This window comes from Xiphophorus maculatus, chromosome 3 (genome assembly GCF_002775205.1).
Source record: "Xiphophorus maculatus strain JP 163 A chromosome 3, X_maculatus-5.0-male, whole genome shotgun sequence".
Classification (NCBI taxonomy): Eukaryota; Metazoa; Chordata; class Actinopteri; order Cyprinodontiformes; family Poeciliidae; genus Xiphophorus; species Xiphophorus maculatus.
The window spans coordinates 23,346,147-23,367,017 of record NC_036445.1 but is presented as its reverse complement, the minus strand read 5'-3'; the positions used below and the strand labels follow the sequence as shown (position 1 = coordinate 23,367,017).

Here is a 20,871-nt window from a genome sequence, read left to right as displayed (position 1 = left end):
AGCTTTGTTGTGCCTCTAACTTCATTTTCCAGCAAGGTTTGTGACATTGCCCACACTGGCAAAAGTACCAATCTCTAGTTTAGAACACAGCGTCCTCTGCTTGATTGGACAGTGAAATTGCGTTTGCGAAACTGTTGTTTTATAGACAAGAGACATCAGAACCCAAAATACAGAGATGAAGGGCATCAAAACAACTTGTTTCTCTAACACCACGGTGAAGCCAGAGGCTGATGTCACTGTGTGAACTTTACAATACATGGATATACTCTTCTGTAGGCTGACATTTCTGTATCAAAAAATGGTTTTCTTCCTCTTGGCATTTGCATTTATTTTGTTTTACTCCATTATGTGTCTCTTTTATAGTATAAAGACCTGAGATCTACATACAAACCAGAGCAGTAAAGTTGGTACTTTTAACCTCCAGATAGGGCCCTTTGAGGAAAAATTATTTCCTCTCTGTCGCAGCTTGACAGTAGACAATCAGCTTTAGGCAGTATTATAAAAGGAATCACATTTCAGTGTCTCGTACACAGGTGATTGAAATTTGTAACCGCCCAGGGTATAGTGTCGGATGTGTGTCATATTCTGTCCTTCATATGATCTGTGGCATACCATAATCCTTTGAGACATTGTGTCAGCTTGGTTCCAGTTCCAGAAAAAATATCATCTCCTGACTCTGCTTCAGTGACCTGAGGGATATATACAGGGTTGAGGGTTAAATCATTATGTGAGTCTATTTCTTTTGAGATCACAATGTTTTTGGAATAAGTCTGCCAACTGATTACATGATAATTTCAGAACATGAAATTATAATGCAAGCTCTGAAGCCTTTACTTTGAGTTGTGTTAGAGTTTGCATATAATTTATTTAGCTTCACCACACAACTCACTAATCTCTGGATGTGTTCTTTAAGGTTGCAGATTTTCTTAATTGGAGATCATAAACGCTGAAGAAGCAAATGAGATTTTAAGAGTGTAATTTGGGTTTTTTCATAACATTCGCTACTCTGGAAAGTTAATAGACAAAGTATGCAGTATTGCATGGGAAATCATGGCCTTTAGAGCTATTGCTAAAAAAAATGAAAAGAAACAAAACACTTTCCTAAGTGTTGTGTTTTTGATTTTTTTCACAAAAATCAGACCTAAAGAATTACAACTTTGGTGCTTTTTTTGATAATTTGGTCCCAAGATGAAGCAACATCTCTTTCTATTTTACATATTAAACTATGTTTTTAGGCTATTTGTAGCTATTTTAGGTTATTTCCTGCTTGTGCCTGTGTCTCACTGTCACGCTGTCTTTTAAAATCTACATTATATTGGCCTCTTGTAATTCCAACCTATATATTGAACTTGCCACGATAATACAATGGTTAATTATTGTTTTTATTTCTTTGGTAGCTGCATTATAATTGTTTTATTTTATTATGACTACAGTAGTTGTGATCAGAGGACCAGAGTAACAAACAGCTTTAAATCTGTGCTTAAGTGTTTGTGAGACCTTTCATTGAATCATAAACATATTGCTAACTAAAAAACAACATAAAACATTGGTTTTGGATATTCTTTGCAAAATATAATGCTTTGCTGAGAGCACATACATTGAGGAACTAGGCAAAATTTTATATTCACAAGCTGCTTAAATTAAACTGTACAGATGTAAGAAACTGATTCAATTTGTAGAACTGCTTATATAGGGATGGGGTGGATTCTGTTGAGTTTAAAATGATTGCTCCAGGTTGTGAAATCTCTATCTGAGAGACGTTCAGTAGAGGTGAACAATTTGGTAAAATTACAGAAAACCAACAGACCAAACGCAGGGCACTAATGCAGGGACCATAAAATATCAATAAAGAAAACAATAAATGAAGACAGAAACAAATAAGAAGAGAACACAAAAATTTACTTTTGAGCTGATTAGATTTGTTCTTGAATTTAAATTTACTCATGATAAAATGAAGCAAAGTTAATGTTGGAGTAAAAAATCCTTTGACTCATGCATCTCTCATCTAAAGATTAAGATGTTTTTGCATTGTATTGTCTAGTTGGAAGATGAACCAAGATCCAGCCTATAGCAGGTTTACTTCAAGAATTTCCCTGTATTAAGTTTATAAAAAACTGCAAATCTTACTTTTTATGGCTCCCCTATGGCTTCATTTTCTTGTCCCCCTTTTTTTATTTTTTTTAAGAAAAGCACAATTTGTGAAAGCATGTCTAATAAGCATCCTGTCAACAGATTATCCCACCTGAATTGTGGATCTCTACAGCTTCTTCAGAGTTACTATGCACCTCTCTGCTGCTTCTTTGACTAATGCTGTAATACCTGTCAGGTTGGGGCGACAGCCTTGGCCTGGTAGATTTTCATTTTGCTGGACCGTTATTAATTTCAGATGGAGGATTGAACATTGCTCTGAGATGTTCAAAGAGCTGAATATTCCTTTTGTAATCCAGTCATTCTTGAAACTTCTCTAAAACTACTGAACTATGAACAAGAACATAGTGTCGCTCGATCACATAGAATCTCATTAAACTTGCCAAAAATATAAAAATGTTTAAGCTATAAATACTTAACACTGTACGTGTATTTACCATTTTGCAGTTGATGGTAATTCAAGTCATGTTAAAAAGATTTGAACAGTTGATACATATTGTTACCATAGAAAATATACAATGTACTTTCTCTTTCCTGATTTATTGTTTTGTTGGAAATAATCTATGTCCTATTTTAGACAAATATTTAGACTTATTTTATGAAAAGATTAATTATTCTTTGCACTTCTGCCACTTTCTGTTTGGCACTTCTTGTAAAAATATATAATTGTGATACCCCGCAAAACTCACTTTTGTTTACACCAAGTCCAGCAGTCACTGCATGACAATTCCATCACATCCAGCAGGGTGAATAACCTCTTGACAAGATGGGAAAACAAGGTTCAATCTTGTTTTGTGCAATGTTGCACAAAAGGAAAACAAATTGATGGACGTTTAGAAATGACAAAAAATGGGAAACAGTGCTTCTGCCATTCTTGCATTTAGTACAGGGCGTTTGTTTGTTCACTTAACCTTCTTTATGAACGTTGATGGCTGCAAAGATAGACCTAACTCCGTCAATTAGTGGGACCTTCTAAAGCAAAAGTTTCCAAAGTAAAATCAGGTTGTTTCATTTTTTTGGTTAATTGTGTAGAAATTGTTTCATGGGATATTGCAGACATGACCCATTTATGTTCAAATTAAAGAGAAATGTATTGCGGGTGTCTATAATCTTTTGAAAAAAGTTGATTATTATATGCATTGTTGCATAAAATAATTCCCCATTATTAGTTTCCTCGACTTTTAACCCGAGTCAAATCAAATCAACTATTTTCCAAAGATTTTAGACACCCGCAAAGTTTATTATGGCTCAGATAGAACGTTGTTAGAATAAACAACGCATCACAGATTTTTGTGCAGCTTAACTCCAAAGTTGCCCGTGTTTGTCACAATGTTGTGCCTAAACTGAAATTTCTACCTTACCTCATGCTTGATTTTAGAAATGTTTTTGCAGGGCAAATGACCACTTCAGTATCTTTTTAAGCCTTTTGTCAGCTTTTTGAATGTTTCATTTCACCCAACTCTCTTTGGAAATATTCCCCTAATGGGCCCAGGTGAATTAGATTTTATAGACACAACATTTATTCACCTCTGTTTATCTGCCCGAGGCCTTTTATAGCTCCACCGTACATGTCTATAACAACAACATATGCATAATGGTTGCAGCAGAATGTGTCAGGAGGCAGGACAGGAGCGCTGACTGATTGCTGTAATAAATCTAGGCTGTAACAAGACGGACAGAAAATGAGCAAGAGAGTCTGTTGAGACTGCAAGGGGGTACCATAGTCGAACAATAGGAAAGGAAAATATAGATCTTTGTGGAATGCAAGTTAGATGGAGAGCATCATAATGAGTGAGAGATTTATAATGAACAACACAGAAAATGAGAAGAATGAGATGGAAATAGAGTACTGCTGAGTATGATCATAAAAACGGTGACCCCGGAGGCTAGCTGTTGACTCATCAGTGATGTTTGTTGAGGAGTGAGATTATGCCCCGAGCAACCCTGGCACACACAGAATAACACTTCTTTGTCTACATCATTTTATGATGTATACACCTTCCTCTGTAAAATAACCTAATAGGAAAAGAGAGCAATTTATTGCTGCAGTATAGATGTGAAAGCTGCTTTTTGTATGGTTCTCCACAGGTACGTGTCTGCAGATGTGTAATTATACATTCTGCCTTTTGTTAAATTTCTGTGTCAAACAATCCCATGAGTGACGGCCCTAACTGATTTTGACAACCTGCAGTTTTCAAGGTGATGACATTCTGGCAGCTTATCGTGTCAGCGCGTTGCCTTGTTTCTGACAATCCTGCAGAAAATAGCACATTTCAAGTCAGCAAGTCCAAATAATAGTAAATACGCAATATAAAGAGAAACAAACTTATGTAAAACTGCCTCCATGTTTTGTATCTCTCCATTTCGGTGACCAACAGCTTATAGATTAAATATTGTGAGTTATTGGTCAAGATTGAAGCTTATTGGACTAGATGCTGCTCATGCCAAAGTGTAGTTCCATACCTTCTGCCAAAAGGTGTAATACAATTGCACTGCAATAATGGGTCTTTAAATATATATACGTCTGTGCCGTTGTATTGGCCCCTTGGTTTTTGTAAATGAGGTATGTGTATGCTGTCACCGGCCAGAATCTCTGAGGGCCTGTACTGCCACAAAGCAAATATGACAGGTTCCTTCTCCATAATTCATATCCAGGAGAGCAAACATATGCTTCTGTTTTTTTTTTTTACCTCACCAATCCACTGTGCTGTGAGTGTCTTTGACACCTTATCTGAGCTTTGCCTTAAGGCACATGTTACTAATCCAGTGGCTCTGGGTCAAAACGGACTTGCATTATGTTCCAGTTGGATAATGATGACCTACTTAAGCAGTTGCATTTTGCAGCATTTCTCTTTAGCTATCCGCCATCGTTTCATTTTTTACATTCTTATGAAAATACAAATATTCAGTGAAATAAGGAGCATTTAATTTGACAGGCTGAGTTTGGTTATTTCAGATGTCAATGAGTTCATTGGCCTCACTTTAGGAAATATGCTGAGGGAGAAAAAGGATATCTTGAAGCTGTGTACTATTTATAAAACGTTTTTACATTTTGGTTAATGCAGCAATTAAGCTTGGAATCCTAATGTACATTCCTTTTTTCTTTTTAGCTTTATCATGCCTTGTCTGAGTCAAGCTTGGTGAAAGGACAAAAAGTGGGCATAATGCACAATAATGTGCCGAATACCGCAAGACAAAAACGATTCAGAAATGGCGGGAGGAGTAGAACAAAAAGTTTGAGCTGCTTATTTGACCCTCAAATTCCTCAGATCTCAATTCAATCTAGACTCTATGGCAAGTGCTAAAGAAACAAATTTGATCCATGGAGACTCTACTGCACATCATATAAGGCTTAGAGGATCTTCTGCTAAGATTTTTGCCAGATACACAGTACACCTTCTGAGGTCTGGTGCCTTGACAGATTAGGGCTTTATTGGCAGCAAAAAAGGGACCAATACACTGATAGAAAAGTGGACATAATGTTATGCCAGATTTATATAGCATCACCATATATTTATTTCCAATATGATCCGTAAGATTGAAAGGGTTGAAATCCCATCATTATATAACAGTTCCCAGTTAGATACCCAAATAGTAATCTCTTTGACAAACCATATGTTTTCCTGCCTGTAATTTAAGATGGAACATAATTATGCCCAGTATGCATAATCTGTCCAGAGGCCTTTTCTATTTTTGCTAAAATGATCTGGGGTTTATGTGAAAAATTACACTGAAGAGGAGTTAAGTGGTTATTTAACACCTATACAGCTGATGAGTCATACATATAATACACTCTCAGTTCTCTTACATGTACGAGTGAATCAGAAATTAGGTGGGTAGTTGGGATTTAAACATCTGCATTTCAAGCAAATATATTGTTTGCTTTACATATGGTAAACAGACATTACATTACCATATTCTTTCTTTGTTGCCTCTGAATAAGATTCATACTGAGTAGATAGGTTCAAGGCATCACTGTGTCTATACATTTCAACATAGCAGTTATTTGTCTTTAAATGAATATGTTTTTTTCCACACTGACTTTCTGAGGATAAATTATGAGTAGTTGGTATCTGAGTCGCATTGGGAGACTCGCTTAAAGAATCCCGGCCATGTTCTCCCGTGCTGTTCACGGTCTCCAGAGTGAACTACACTCAGAATGGGTTCTTAAGACTAAAGAAAATAGCTTTGTTATATTAAAAGTTCACCATAAATATTAACGATGTTCTGTAGCATCAGAACTGAAAATAAAAACCACTTGCATTTAAAATCATTTCAAAACTTTTTTTTTTTCTTCCTTTCAGAATCTTGCAGCAAGGCAAATAAGAATTTCAACCATGAGTTCAATTTTTATGTTTTTCCTGTTTGGCAGGGATACAAAAGTTTTGTGAACAAGCATAAATTACACACAGAGCATAATCCATTTGACCATGTTCATTCTTTCACAAGATAAAAGATCACATGCTGCGGGAATGAAAAAGACGTAGACTGAAATAGACTTTGCAAGATTATGATGTCATTTCTCTTCTTGCAATATTGTAATGATCTTATCTGCAGCACATGCCCTTGTTTTTGACAAGGGCTTTTTGAAAGGACTCCATAAACAAAGCTGAAATCATAAAGATAACAGATGAAAAGTGCAGCCAAATTTTATTATGTGTTACAGTTCAGCAAATCAGATATCTGTTCCTTTCTTGCTCTCGTTTTTTCTTGAAAGGAGTCTCTGTTTGACTTCAGATCATGGTCTCAAACATAGATGCAGCTTTAGCCATCTCTTCAGATCAGTCACACATTCTTCCTTATCAATTATATGATTCTTGAGTATCCATTGGGGTGAACCAATTTACTGTTTTCTGGCCGATCACAGATTACCACTATTTAAAAAGCCTGATCTGCCGATTCAGATTTTGGACGATATCAACTTTTTTTTGTCTGAAATGTCGGTAAATGTAGCAAGAAAGTTGTAGAGTTAACAACAGTGGGGTGACTATTGTTAACTTCAAACATGCATACATGACCTGGTGGACAGGTCTGTCAGTCAAACTTCTCGAGAAGAAGACAGTGGTTGATCTTTAGGCCTTGGCTGAGGTAAATGAGATTATGGAAAAAGATTGGCCTCACGTGTAAGTATCGGTCAATCACCAATCTCCCAAAATGAAGGAAATCGGCTGGCCGATAAATTGGTACACCTCTAGGGCTTTATTTTCCTTTGACCTTTGCCCTTTAGGATTTTGGCTTGTTACAATGCCTGTCTCATTGTGGAGAGCAAAGAAAGGGAGCGTCTGAGCTTTTGAAATTACTTAATTTAAAACTATTATCATTAAAAGACACACATTTACAGTACTTTTTAAGAACTTTTTTTGTCACCAAGGTATCTTCCAGTATATGGAATTAGTTCCTTGGAGACTAACTACATATCAATGGTTCTCTTAGTATACATTAAAACAGATCATTTAATCTAATCTGTATGGTTTATTCTGACTATACGCAATGTTCATTGACTCTTGCTAACTGACTAATCTTTGATCACACACTGCTGAAAACATTCTGTTAACACGGCCTTGGATGATTTACTAAGTCCGACTCATGACTTGAGAAGACCAATAGTGTTTAAGAATGATAGAATTAAGAAAAAGAATGATGAATTAAGAATGATTAAAATTGGATTAAAAAGTAAATGATAGCAGTAAGAGCAGCTCTATGAAGCACATTGATCCACTGAAACTGTGGTGGGAGTAGTATCAAAAGTAACACCAGATAAGACAGTGGTGTCCTGTTATTAATCAAATTAGATATTTTATTTTTTTAAGAGTTTTTACAGCTTTATTAGTTTTAGGATTTTTAAACTTGGGGCTCCATGAGTCTGCCTGCAGCTCCTGATGACAATGACTCTTTGCCTCCCTCAGCTAAGAGTTGGTGCCAAAATAGAACCAGTTTATCAGTGTCCAAATTGATACTCACAGTGTCTGGAAGCACACTAAGGCTAGTTTCTCCAGGAATACCTTGTTCAAAAATATATATTTTTTTTAATTTTAAAAAAGAAAGCGTAACTCCACTTACGTATTAATGAAGTTAATTAAGTCTGATTTAATTGTTGTTGGTCTGAATTTCTACAAACTGTAGAAAAATAAAAATCAACCATAATCCAGTTGAAAAAAAGAATGAAATTATTATCTCTGAAACATCTTTTCATTTGTCAGTCATTATGTGGACTTGACTATGACTCAGGAAGCATCACCGTTAAAGCTATCAAACCAAATGTTTCAAAACGTCTTGAGAGCAAATAACTATTCATTCAGTCCCAAACGCTAATTAAAACCTACTCATTAACTGAAATTGATCAGGACAAACAAAGATATTGCCAGTTTTGGCATCATCTCTGGGAATAAGAAGGATTTATTGATGTATGAACCTGAAATTATTTATTATAGTTTTTATTTTTATACAAACATTCCCGCCCTCTGAGTCTAGATATATTTGAATATGGTTGATAAAGATAAAACAGACTTTAGTGACACAACTTATTTAAATTAAAGCAAAGCTCATGGAATGCATAAATTATGTTATACATCACATTAAAGTAAAAGTAGAAAAATCCTTCACAGAATTCTGCATCACACACTGTGATTGTGGAAGTGTTTTGCACTTTTAATCTTACATTGCTCACCTTAATATCATCTGAGTGCTGCTCACGCACTTCACAATGTATTTGCTGACCAGGTACACCCATTCATTACAACAGTCGGCACATTTTCAGAGAGATACGTCCACAGAATCACAGACTTTGTGATCAGGCTCTCCAGATGGCTCCATGAGCATGGCATTGATTTAAAATTACCTTACATATCTGAACTGTTTTCAGATCTCAGACCAATATGACACTTAAGAGACCTTGGTTGACAAACTGTGGATGTGGTGGCAAATATCTGAGGCCACTGTTTGTTTGAACTTTCATTTACTAAAACCAAGTTTCTATGCTGAGCTGTTTTGAAGAAGTTTTTTTGCAGTTTGCTTTAGATCTATGTCTTTGAGCTCTTACGGTTTTAGAATTCACTCTGATTTATCTCTCACAAATGCCAACAAACAATAGAAGGCTTCACAACATTTCTCAGTGTATGAGGTTGAAACAAAAGTATTCATACAATGCCCGACATCAAATTCTGCCACGTCTATGAATGTTGTGTGTTCTCTATTCTTTAGTTTTTTGCGTTTGTCTATTGAAATGAAATTTGAGTGTTAAATTGCATCAGTGATGCATACATTACTTTTCCAAAGATCTCAACATGTCATTGTTTTTACTATTTTTAAAGATCAAAAAAATCTAGTCCTTTAAGTTTAATGCTCCCTGTGTATCTTCAATTGGATGAAAAAGCATTATCTAAATATAATTAGCAAGCAGGGTGGGATGCTGGCAATTAAGCTGGTCATCATATTGAGTAGAGACAATTTTTATCTGTTTATACAGAGTCTGTTTGACAAATAACATTATATTGGACAATTATGTCTGTTGTTTACTGTGATGCAAACATAGAAGTGGAAGAATATATAGTGTAGAATATATGGCGTCTCGGACATGCAACACATGACTGATTTTGGATTAAAAGCAGAATTGAGTAACGCTTTGAATATGAGCATGTGTGTATTCAAGCATTCATGTCTGAGGTTGCATGCTTTTGTTTACAAAGCAATAACATGAGAACTATCCAGTTGAGCATTGGTGTGCGTATATCACAGAGTAGAGCTGCTCTTATTCAGATTTAGTAAACATTCTTATTGTTAACAAACAGGTTTTTTGTGTCTAGTGCAAGTACACATTTTTTTCTTTTGCTTTTTATTGTGTCTTTGGCATCTTTAAATTTTTCATTGTTACTTTGATGTAATTGAAAATGACATGACAAGAGATATGCAAGGCTACTACCAATGAAAAGGAAGATTAGCCATATGTACTTTTTCAGGATAACCTTCTTTTTACTTTGCTTGAAACTAACCTCTAGCAGACTTTCCAAGGGTGGTAAATTGCTTGTACTGGGCTTTATTAAGCCCAGAGGACCCTAAAGTGTTCACACTACATTCAGTCATTCACACATTTACACACACATGCACACACAAATAATGGTGAGCTACTACATTGTAGCCACAGCTGCCTTGGGGCAATCTGACATAAGTTAGACTGCCATCCACCATTGTGGAAAATACATTTCCTGACGTGTACTCAATTGCAAATTTTTAGTTTTTGTTCTTAGTATTATGATCTTCTCTTTTAGTATTGATTTATTCTGTATGCCAATTTTTTTCCCACAGAATAAAAATGCATGTAAAGATACGTAACACAGAAATAGAGAAATTCCATGCATCGTTTTTTGTCTTTGTGCTTATCCTAGGACTGATGGATAACCTTTCCAGTATTTACCCCACAGTTGAGGCTGCATGACATTTCAAATAAGATTTTAATACTTTCACTAAATTAAAACATTCATCAGTCTTTGTTAATTATTAATCTTTGTTAACTTCATCTTTTTCAGCCATTTGTACACTGTGTAATTGAAATTAAATAAGACAGAATTCATTTACTTTAGATGAAAAAACGTTTGAAGTTCATAATTTATTTTCATAACTTATGCCTCATAGAAATAAAATGTCACTTCTGTTAAAGTACCTGATATTCAGCTGAAAACAATCATATTGTTGCCTACAGCATCTGGTGCAGGCATGGCCGATGTTCTATTCCATATGCCAGAAATGGCCTAGTGTAAAATATTAATGGTGCCATGATTTTGGGGGTTTTCTGTCAAATCTGTCAGGTTTACTTGCTTCAATCAAAGTCTGGTTCTGTACGTGTAGAAATTTGCTGCCGTTTGAAAGCTAGAATCTATTGAAATTATACAATGCATGAAAAGTGGACCTGATAATGAACTTGTGATAATTCATTCAGCACCAATTTTGCAAAACGTGGAGACGAATAAAAGAGACGCACACAAGGGACATGCAGCTCATGCTGTTTATTACGCAGCATGATGTAGGCTGTAGTTTTTTCTGTGAATTATTACCATTCATACAGCACCTCTATGTGCACAGACATGCACGGTTGCACAAATCCAGACTTGTGTTGTCTCTAAGGTAGTGATCCATTTTGGCAAGTCTGTTCATTTGGTTAGGAAATCTGATTATTTTCAAGGGCATGTACACACTGATATAATCTGGAACGCTTCATTGGAAATATTTATACAAGACATTGTTTAAATAATCCCTCCTTTGTTATTGCAAGTTCTTTCTCACTTTTTAAAATGAAAGTAGGACTTAATCATTAATTTAGTTATAAGTGGTAAGATTCTCATTTCCAATTTTATCAAGTAAATGTTTTTCAACTTAATTATAGTTGATATTTGAGTTTGAATTTGTTTAAAAGCCCCTGCTGAAAAGCTCATGGACAGAAGCCGATACTATGTTAGCTTGGGCAATGTGCATGGCATCCACTCTGGCCATTCATCCCTTCAGTGATTATCTTTTCTAGTCAGCAAATATGAGGTGACAGGTATACGCCTCAAATTTAAAATGGACCGGGAACAGCACATGTTTACATGCCAGCAAATCACAGCAAAGCCCATCATTAGAATAGTTGAATTTTCTTGTTTTGCACACTCACTTTTTTTGGCATTAATCCATCAGTACGCTTAGGTTAACTTTGTGCTGTATAAACAGAAAACAGATTAACAAATTTAATTAGACCATATTTGGATGAACAGGCTGACAATTGCTTTTCATCATAAACACATAGTCAGGCTGACTCAAATTTTGTTTAGTTCTTACCTTAATGACAGCACAATCTTTGTCCTTGCCTACATTTTCATTGAATTTAAACATATCCTGAAATATCCGGACAAGACGATATCATAGTAAGTTATACAGTGGGCTGCTTTACATTAATACATGTGTAAACTTAGTAGGAATTGCTTGCTCAATCTGTTCAGGTGCTTTTGTAAGTTCTGGTTGTTTATGCTTTCTGCTATCTGCATCTCTTCACTTAGATGTCCACAACGTACAGCCGCAGCTTTGATTGTATATTATCATAAGATGCTCTAAGAGGAAGTAGAACTGTAGACTACACTCTAAGAACATGGCGTTCATTAGGGGTGGTAGTGGCGGCAGTGCTAGGAGTTTGCCCTGCATTTGGCGGGTCGCCACTTTGATTATCGTTCCTTTTGCCTTTGTTGTTGTGTCCTTGGGCAAGACACATCGCCCATCTCGCCTGCTGGTGTTGGTCAAAAAGCGCAATGGCACATTATTTTTTTTTTAATACTGGCATATTTAACACTCAAAAAATGCCAGGGTCATCTTAAAAGTGTTACCCAATTATACAAAGCAAAAACTGTATGCAGCCTTGATAAAAAGTAGTGTTTTTTCTGCTATAGGTAAGAATGGAGGTCTTCTATTTGATCTTATGGTATTTATGGACAGTATCTCAAGGTAGAGCTAAAGAAAAAAATCCTGTCCAGTTTGGAAATCACCGGACCTCCTTCTCACTTTCTCTGATGATGTTTTGTTGGTGTGTGCTGGAACAATAGGCAACAGGTTTGCAGTGGAAATCAAAAATATGGATCTTTCTTTAGGTTCAGAAGTTCAAATATCTCAGTGACTTGTTCTTAAGGCATAAGAAGATGGCGTGGAAAGTGGATTTAGTCTTCCTGATTGCATGTGTTACTCAGCATTCAGTTGTGGTAAATTATACATGGAAGAAAGTTAGATTGAGGGGTTTGTTGAGTTATAGCGTTATCACAGCCACCTCAATAGTAATACTGATAGAAGCTCTTGAGGTACTGGCCCATTTGTGTTTCACCCTTCTTTTAAGACAATAAAATATTGATCATAACCAAAATAATCACATTTTCCAGATAAGCAGCTAAAACAAACATCTGCCTTTAGGTTCAGACTCAGTCTGTAAGGAGCTTGGCCTGTCTAGAGGAACTCTGAGTAAAGCTACATTTTCTATTCCATATCAAAAGGAGTTAGCTGTGGGCACCTGCTCGGGATTTCTCTTGGGCAATTCTTCTTTTAGATTTTCTGGGCAAATCCTGCTGGGAAAAGGCCTCAGAGCAGAACAAGAACTTGTTGAAGATATTATGTTTTTGAAATGCTTAGATATTGTATTCCCCTTTTACAAGCTGGAGAGTGTCACTGGTGAAAAGTATGTTTAGGTTTTCATTTTAAACATTGTAGAACCACATTGATGAATGGAATAAGTTTGTTTGATCACAAAGATATTGATTGATTGTTTTACTTTGTAGAGCTTTAGGAATACCCTTAATGTAGCACAGAAAGGAAGTCTGTTTACAGTGTGTCAGTGTTTGAAGGTTATTTTCCATATGTTAAATGTCATGACACAAGAACATGACATTGGTACTGTGTGGGTTTAATGAGGAAGAGGGACAAATGAACAAAACATTATGCTGTTTAAGCCCCCAAAAATTCTTATTTTAAGGAATAGGATAAAATTCAGTAACCTAACACAAAGTCAGAGACATGAGTTAGATTTACTGTAGTTTTCATGTTATTGTGGCCGGCATACCAAATGTTTTCTGTTTTTTTTAAACATTCAGCTAAAGAATTGTAACAAATTATCAATTAAGTTGTCTGTTATTTGTACAAATCTTAATTAACAGACTTTTTTTAATTAAAAAACATGCTCCCAATAAAAGGAATTGGATTTAAATGAGAAAAAAGCAGCTAAAGTTGAAAGAAAAACTTTAAAAGATCTTTCAAAAGCTTTGATAATGAGATACTGCTCCAGAGCATTTTAAAGAGACTAATAAAATGTCACTTTGGAAGCAAGAAGTAAAGACATGATGACTAAGGCACTGAATGGGAATGGCCCCAATACCCAGGAACAGTGTAAAGTGTTTTCAGCTGTATTTAGCTTCTCATAACTTATATAACATATAACTCATGTACTTTATAACTCATTATCTTCTGCAATTTGTCTTTTTCCACAATTCTCTTTACAGTGCTTTTTGGTCAGTTTGTGGTGTTTCAGACTTTGAACACTGATGTGGTCGAAATCTATGACGGACCTTCTACAGATTCAGCCCTTCTCTCGTCCATATATGGATCTCACTCAGGTAGCCACATCACCCGGACGTACAGGGTGGATAATTTAAGTTATTTAATTTTTTTCGCCATACTATCATAAGAATTTGACTTAATTAAAATGTTTGTTTTAAAGAAGAGCGGGCACAAACCTGTTGTCTTCTAAATTTCAATCAAATCACTTTTTCCTAGACAAATAAATGTAGAATGTAAACAGTCTCATGTTCTCAAAAGACAAGGTGACCATCAAGCTCAACATATATTGTCTTTGAATCGGCTCCCAGAATCAAGCTATTAACATCTGTCTTGATTGCATCTCCTTTGTGTTTCTGATTTAGGCGAGACGCTTCCTTTAAGTTCAGGAAACAAGATAACACTCAAGTTTACTGCAAATGGAACAGACACAGCCAAAGGATTTCATTTTGTGTACCAAGGTAAGGTTTACTTTTTTTCTCCACTTATCTAAAGCATTTATCCTTGCTGCTGTTACATAAAGTCAGCAGCAGAGTGCCAATAGATGAGACTGGGCATAACTTAGCAGAGCAGAATGATGTGATGTCAGATAGCCTGTCTTGGCACTGAGGATGAGAGTGACAAATAAAGTGTGAGAAGACTCACAAGGGCTTTCTGTATCCTTTTGCCTTCTTTGTCTTGCCATCTCCTCTTCTCCCTGTTGCCTGTCTGCCTAACACACCCACCGCTCTTTGGCTTTCTTCCTTTGATTCTTGCTACCTCCCCTTTTATCCATAGCTGTACCTCGGACCAGTGCCACTCAGTGTAGCTCAGTCCCTGAGCCCCGATTTGGGAAGAGGACAGGGAACGACTTTGGCATCGGCATGGTGGTGCTCTTTGAATGCAATCCAGGCTACACGCTGCACGGCTCCAACGCCATCAGGTGCGAGGCTGTGCCCAATGCCCTGGCCCAGTGGAATGGCACTGTGCCCACATGTGCTGGTAAGCACTCTCACCACCCAGTTCTCGCTATACTCCCCTGTATACACTCAGACACACCGACACTCAGAAAGAGGACCCATTATAAAGTGAACTATGTTTCTGATGAGACAAAAGCGAAGATGGTAGCATAAATATTTAAGATACTGATACTTTTTGTTACGTTCTACAATTTACCGCAAGTTTTGATGCATAACTTTATTAGCTTTACTCAATTGAATCACTGCTAACATTTTGGTATGTTTAGAAAAAGTTTTGCTTAGACCTTCTGTTCCCGTCTGTTTCGAAGAGGATGCTTGATTGACGATCAAAATCTAAACCACTAAATTTAGTTTTAATTGTAAATTTCTTTTCAACTAACTACATTAATGCATTACTATTACCATGGTAATTGTTAAAAACACTGACGTTCATCCTGACTACATCAATTGTTCCTGACAACTGCAGTGCATGAGATCCCACGGTCTTGATGCTTTGCGAAGGAGATCGTACGATCTACATGTAATAGAGAGTGAAAACTGTCCCAGTGGTCCGATTCAACAAATGAGCAACTGTAGCTGAGATCACTTTACGGTTCTGATAGAATGTTGTCAGAATAAACAGCGCTTTGCAGTTTGTTGCATGTGTGGCTGCACAGTAGGAAGGCGTTCTCTCTGATGGCTGTGGTCAACAGGATAATTTCGTACGCCTAAAACTGTGGAGAATGGTTTAAGGTGCAGTTGTTAAGGTGCAGTCTGATGAAGTTGTTAACTTCATCAGATCTTGATCTTTCCATGCCATCTTCTTCTGAAGTCTTGAAGCCAGTAAGCATGGAACAGCTTCAAGGGTCTAGAGGAGTCTATTCCTTAATGGGTCAGAGCTGTTTTGGAAACAGAAACTACTTGGCAGACTATCATAATGTTTTTTATGTTTTCAAAACTTGATGACATGTGTGGGGGAATTTTTCTGCCATAGTCCAAGAGCACACACTTTCAGTCTGAAAGAAGGATTTCATGTCTTTTATTCTCAGTGGGTGGTGTGCAACCTACACCACCCACTGGATGTAGGAAGTTGGTTGAGTGGACAAACTCCTCCCTGATATCCGAAGGCTGTTAATGATCAGTAGCACAATGTTGGCAGATGTTAGTGTATTATGGAGCAGAATGCTGACATCGTTGTTTCTCTCTACATCCAGTGGGTGGCGCAGGTTGCTACAATCGATAGTAGCCACGCAGGCACACCCGTTAGAGCACAGGTGTCAAACTCCAGTCCTCGAGGGCCGCTGTCCTACAGCTTTTAGATGTGCCACAGGTACAAAACACTGGAATGAAATGGCTTAATTACCTCCTCCTTGTGTAGATCAGTTCTCCCAGCCTTGCTAATGACCTAATTATTCTATTCAGGTGTGGTGCAGCAGAGGCACATCTAAAAGTTGGAGGACACCGGCCCTTGAGGACTGGAGTTTGACACCCCTGCGTTAGAGGGAAACAAACGCACCCAGTACATGATGTCCTGCTTTCAAAATAAAAATATAAGCAAAATTATTAAAAGTTTTGAGAACAAAAGACATGAAATCCTGTTTTCAGACTGAAAATGTGTGCTCTTGGATTATGGCAGAGAATTTCCACCAAGCGAGCAAAGAGTTTTGTAAGCAAAGATTATCTCCAAGCAGAGACTAAGTGTGAGCGTGAGGAGAAGTTTTGAGTACAATCATTACAAGTTTTGAGAAGAAAGATTTGAAGTCCTGCTTTCAAAATAAAAATGTATTCAAAAGTATTAAAAGTTTTGAGAACAAAAGACATTAAATCCTGCATTCAGACTGAAAATGTGTGCTCTTGGATTATGGCAAAAGAATTCCTCATATACATGAGTTTTTGCATTGGTATGACTTTCTATTCCCTATAAAATTCTCCATTTAGAATGGAGACCCATTAAGTGATTTTTTTATACATATAAAATATTTTGTCTTTTTCTACTCTAGAAAACAAGCAAAGATAGAAAAAAAACATTTCCTTTTTTACAATTATACAATAATAAAAAAAACATTTATTTACATACAAGAAATTGACAGTGGCACTCCAGTTTCTGAAAAAAAAAAAATGTCCCATTTCTCAGTAAAACATTCCAACCACTACCTAAAGAGAGGTTTGTGTAATTGTTATATTTGATATTTAGTCTCATATACTGAAAATTTGACTTATTTAATCTCTGGTAGAAAACATTTGGCAATAGAGGTAGCAATTTTGAAGCTCTATAGTGGTATCACCCAACAATTTATGTGAATATCTCTCTTTACATGTTTGCTTGACCAGCCATCCTAGAGAAATGCATGTAGAAACATGTCGGCACATTCTTGTGCACACATCACGTTCTCTCTGCAGGTGTGGTTTTCATTCTCTCTCTCTTTGCACATGCTGGTTTTCCAAAGACGTGCAGTTAAAAAGCTATGCTTTCAGTCCCATAAAGAAACTCACACAGCTGCTTTGGAAAAATGCATAGCTATGATGAAGTGAGGCAAAACCTATTGAAATACGGCCTCATGCCAGCAAGCAAATAATCCAAGACGGTAAGTGCATGAGATTTCAACCGAGGGTTCATCTGAGTTTCCTGCCAAGCAGTGAGGGAATAGCCATGGCACGCGCAGTTTCATTTCAAACACAGTGATTTTTATTTCAAGATTGAATCTGGCTGCAGCATCTCCCTCAGCGACAGTGTACTCATTCAGAATAACGGATATAATCTTATAGGGACTTGAGAAAAAAAAAACACACTATGGTAAATTACTCAGACAGTCTTTATTGGATATGACAGCATCAGGCGTTGTTTGAGAAGACAAAATTTGTATTTCCTCAACCTGTTGTAAATGACCCGGCACAAGATTCAGCACAGGTCTGCTTTTGATTTCACAAAACAAAGTTATTAGATTACAGTTCTTTAGGTAAATTTGAACAAGACTGATTAAATGTTCTTCACCTGAGCGCATTCATAACGCTCAGACAGTTGTTCATTTAGAGTAACTGACTTTTGTATACTGATATTTTTATGTCAAAGAAATTGCGATAGAAGTATTTTAGAGGTTTTAAAATGTAAAGGTATTGTATTCATGCTGATAACTTTCATGTGTAATAGTTTATTGTAGATTGATAAGATGACCTGAATCACAGCTTTTTTTAGTTGTTCTCAGATAAACTAATAACTGTCAACAGCATGATAGACATACAATATAAATTTTGAGTTTAAAACAATTCATCACTGTCTAATCTTATATAACCTCACATATTTCTGTGATTCATGCTCAGCGTGCCCACACCGTGGAATTCACAGTTGGTTGAAACACTTGTTTGAAGGTGTCAACAAGTAAACAGAGTCGCACAGTGCTTGTTTTTAAACCAGTGAGTCTTGTTCTGAAAGAGCCTCCCAAGACCAATTAAAGTGTCTCAGTCTGGGGGATGGGGGGATCAGACCAGACTACTGCTCCTGATGACACAGCAATATTTGAAATATTTGGAAAGTTTCACTAATAAAAGAGGAAAATGACTGGAACTATGCCCAACTGATGTTCTTTTCTTTTTTCTAATAAACAATGCTTCAATTGTTCTGCTACAAAATATTTAAAGTTTTTTTTTTCTCATTTTAATGGATTGTCATAGGAGCATCTTTTCACTTTTTTTAAAATGTTTTTGTTAAGTTCACAGCTTTGTTGCTAACCTCTTAACGTTATTTACCAAAGTGGCATTCTCTTTCAAGAACATATGGTTGTAATTGGGTGAGTTCTGAAGTATGAATTTCTGTGGAAAAGTACTATTTCTACATTTTATGCAGTTGGGTCATTGACATCACCAGGGGCTTTTAGGATGTGTTACTAGAGAACTGAGATCAACAGCAGGCACAGACTTTTGAATTGATCACTTGGGCTTCGTGAACAATGCAGTGGATAAGTTACTTTTGACAGGATCAAAATGAACTCTGAAACATTTTCAGCTCGTCTGTTAGACGTTGTTCTCTCAGCAACACAGCTTGTGTGAATTTAAGGTTTTTAAGGTCATCTGATTAGATTGAGTCTCAGTTTGCCTCTTGTAAATGACTTATGTTGCCTATATCACCTCTACAAATTATTTGCTTGTAAAGTGGCAGTGTATATGTAATTTTGAAATGTATATGAATCCACAGATTGACAAAAACACTTACACACAACAACTGTTTTTCAGTCTGGCTACCAAGAGATGAAAGATTTTTCATATCTTCCCAGTCTCACCGTCACTAAAGAGACTGGGCTACTTTAGTGTTTTAATGAAAGTTTATAATTAATATATTTAGACTGGAAATACATAAAAATACAGCAGACTATTTAGATTTGGTGTAGAATCTTAAGAAGCAACAAACTAGCTGTTTACATTTTTCCAAACGACAGGGAACAAGTCTCGTGCTAACTTCAGCATTGTGTTGCAGTAGTGTTGGAGGATGCAGAAGTTTTGCAGGTACCGACAAGGATTATTGTTAGGAATTGCTTCTTAATTGAATAAATCAACAATTCCATATGGTTCTCATAACAACTTGGCTTGTTGTAAATCTTGGATAATGAAACTTGTCTTTTTCAGTTTGCACCCATCCTTCACAAACTGCTTTTAAAATATTAAGTTATCATAAATTATCCTTAATTGATGTAATATTCTCTCAAATGTTTCTGACATTTTGCTGCAGCCCTACAGGATACAAACAAACCCCAGTGAAGATTTTAATTTAATAAAACCAGAGGAAAAATAAAATTGACATCCTCAGCAGTACTTTACTCGGTTTATGTGTCGTGTTTACTTCCCTGTGGCCACATGTTTTTTTGGTTTATATTTAAATGTATCCATTTTGCAGAAAGGAAAGAAAAAACTTTACTGGTAGCCAATGTAAAGAGATTAAAACTGGAGTGATGTTCTGTCTCTTTTGTTTTGGTTACAATCGTTACAGCGACATTCTGAATTTACTGGATATGGTACCGATTTTTCTTACTCAAAATAATGAAAATACCGTTGCAATAATCAAGAAGACATGAAAAAACCCCAAAAAACTATGAACTGTCATTTTTAATCCTACTCTTTATACAAGTCTTCATAGCCCAGAAAAGTTTCTTGGCTAAAAAAAAATTCTGATTGCACATCTTTGGAGTGGAGCTTACAAAAGGCAGGCAGATATTTTTCAAAGATATCATGTGCTTCATTAAAAGAAATGAGCTGTTCTGCTGCTACTCTTTTAAGATGTTTTGACATTAAAGAGATCTTGGCAATAAGCCTGTAATTTTTTAAGCTGTTCTGGATCCAAGTTCCACTATTTTTTAATAATGGCTCAACAACAGCAGGCTTATAAAACCTTGGTTATGATTATGGAATATTTATGACTCATTATATTAATCTAAAGGAGAAAATGTTCCCCACTTTGTCCATTTTTGGTGCATTATAGAAATTAATTTTTGTGGCACAGGCAATTTTAGAACATACACCTGTTCAATTGCTTATTAATGCAAACACGATGTAAGCCAATCACATGGGAGCTACACCACAGCATTAAGCTCTCTAGATATTGTGGAGGCGATTTTGCTGAAGTCAAGAATGTGGATAAAAGCAGATTTAAGTTACTTGGAAGGTGGCATCGCTGTTTTTGCCAGATGGTCTGGTCTAAGTATTTCAGAAACTACTGATCTGCTGGGATTTTCACACACATATA

At 36.2% G+C, this 20,871-nt stretch overlaps 1 protein-coding gene across 3 annotated transcripts in view; it reads left to right on the top strand.

Annotated features, from left to right (window-relative positions):
* LOC102234306 (CUB and sushi domain-containing protein 3-like) overlaps positions 1-20,871 on the top strand; it is a 243,084-nt gene that overhangs the window by 118,859 nt on the left and 103,354 nt on the right. For all 3 annotated transcript variants that reach the window (XM_023330906.1, XM_005810786.2, XM_023330905.1), the window contains exons 32-34: positions 14,148-14,261; positions 14,568-14,663; positions 14,980-15,183. In XM_023330906.1, the coding sequence (XP_023186674.1) occupies positions 14,148-14,261; positions 14,568-14,663; positions 14,980-15,183 (414 nt within the window). The remainder of the gene's footprint in view (positions 1-14,147; positions 14,262-14,567; positions 14,664-14,979; positions 15,184-20,871) is intronic.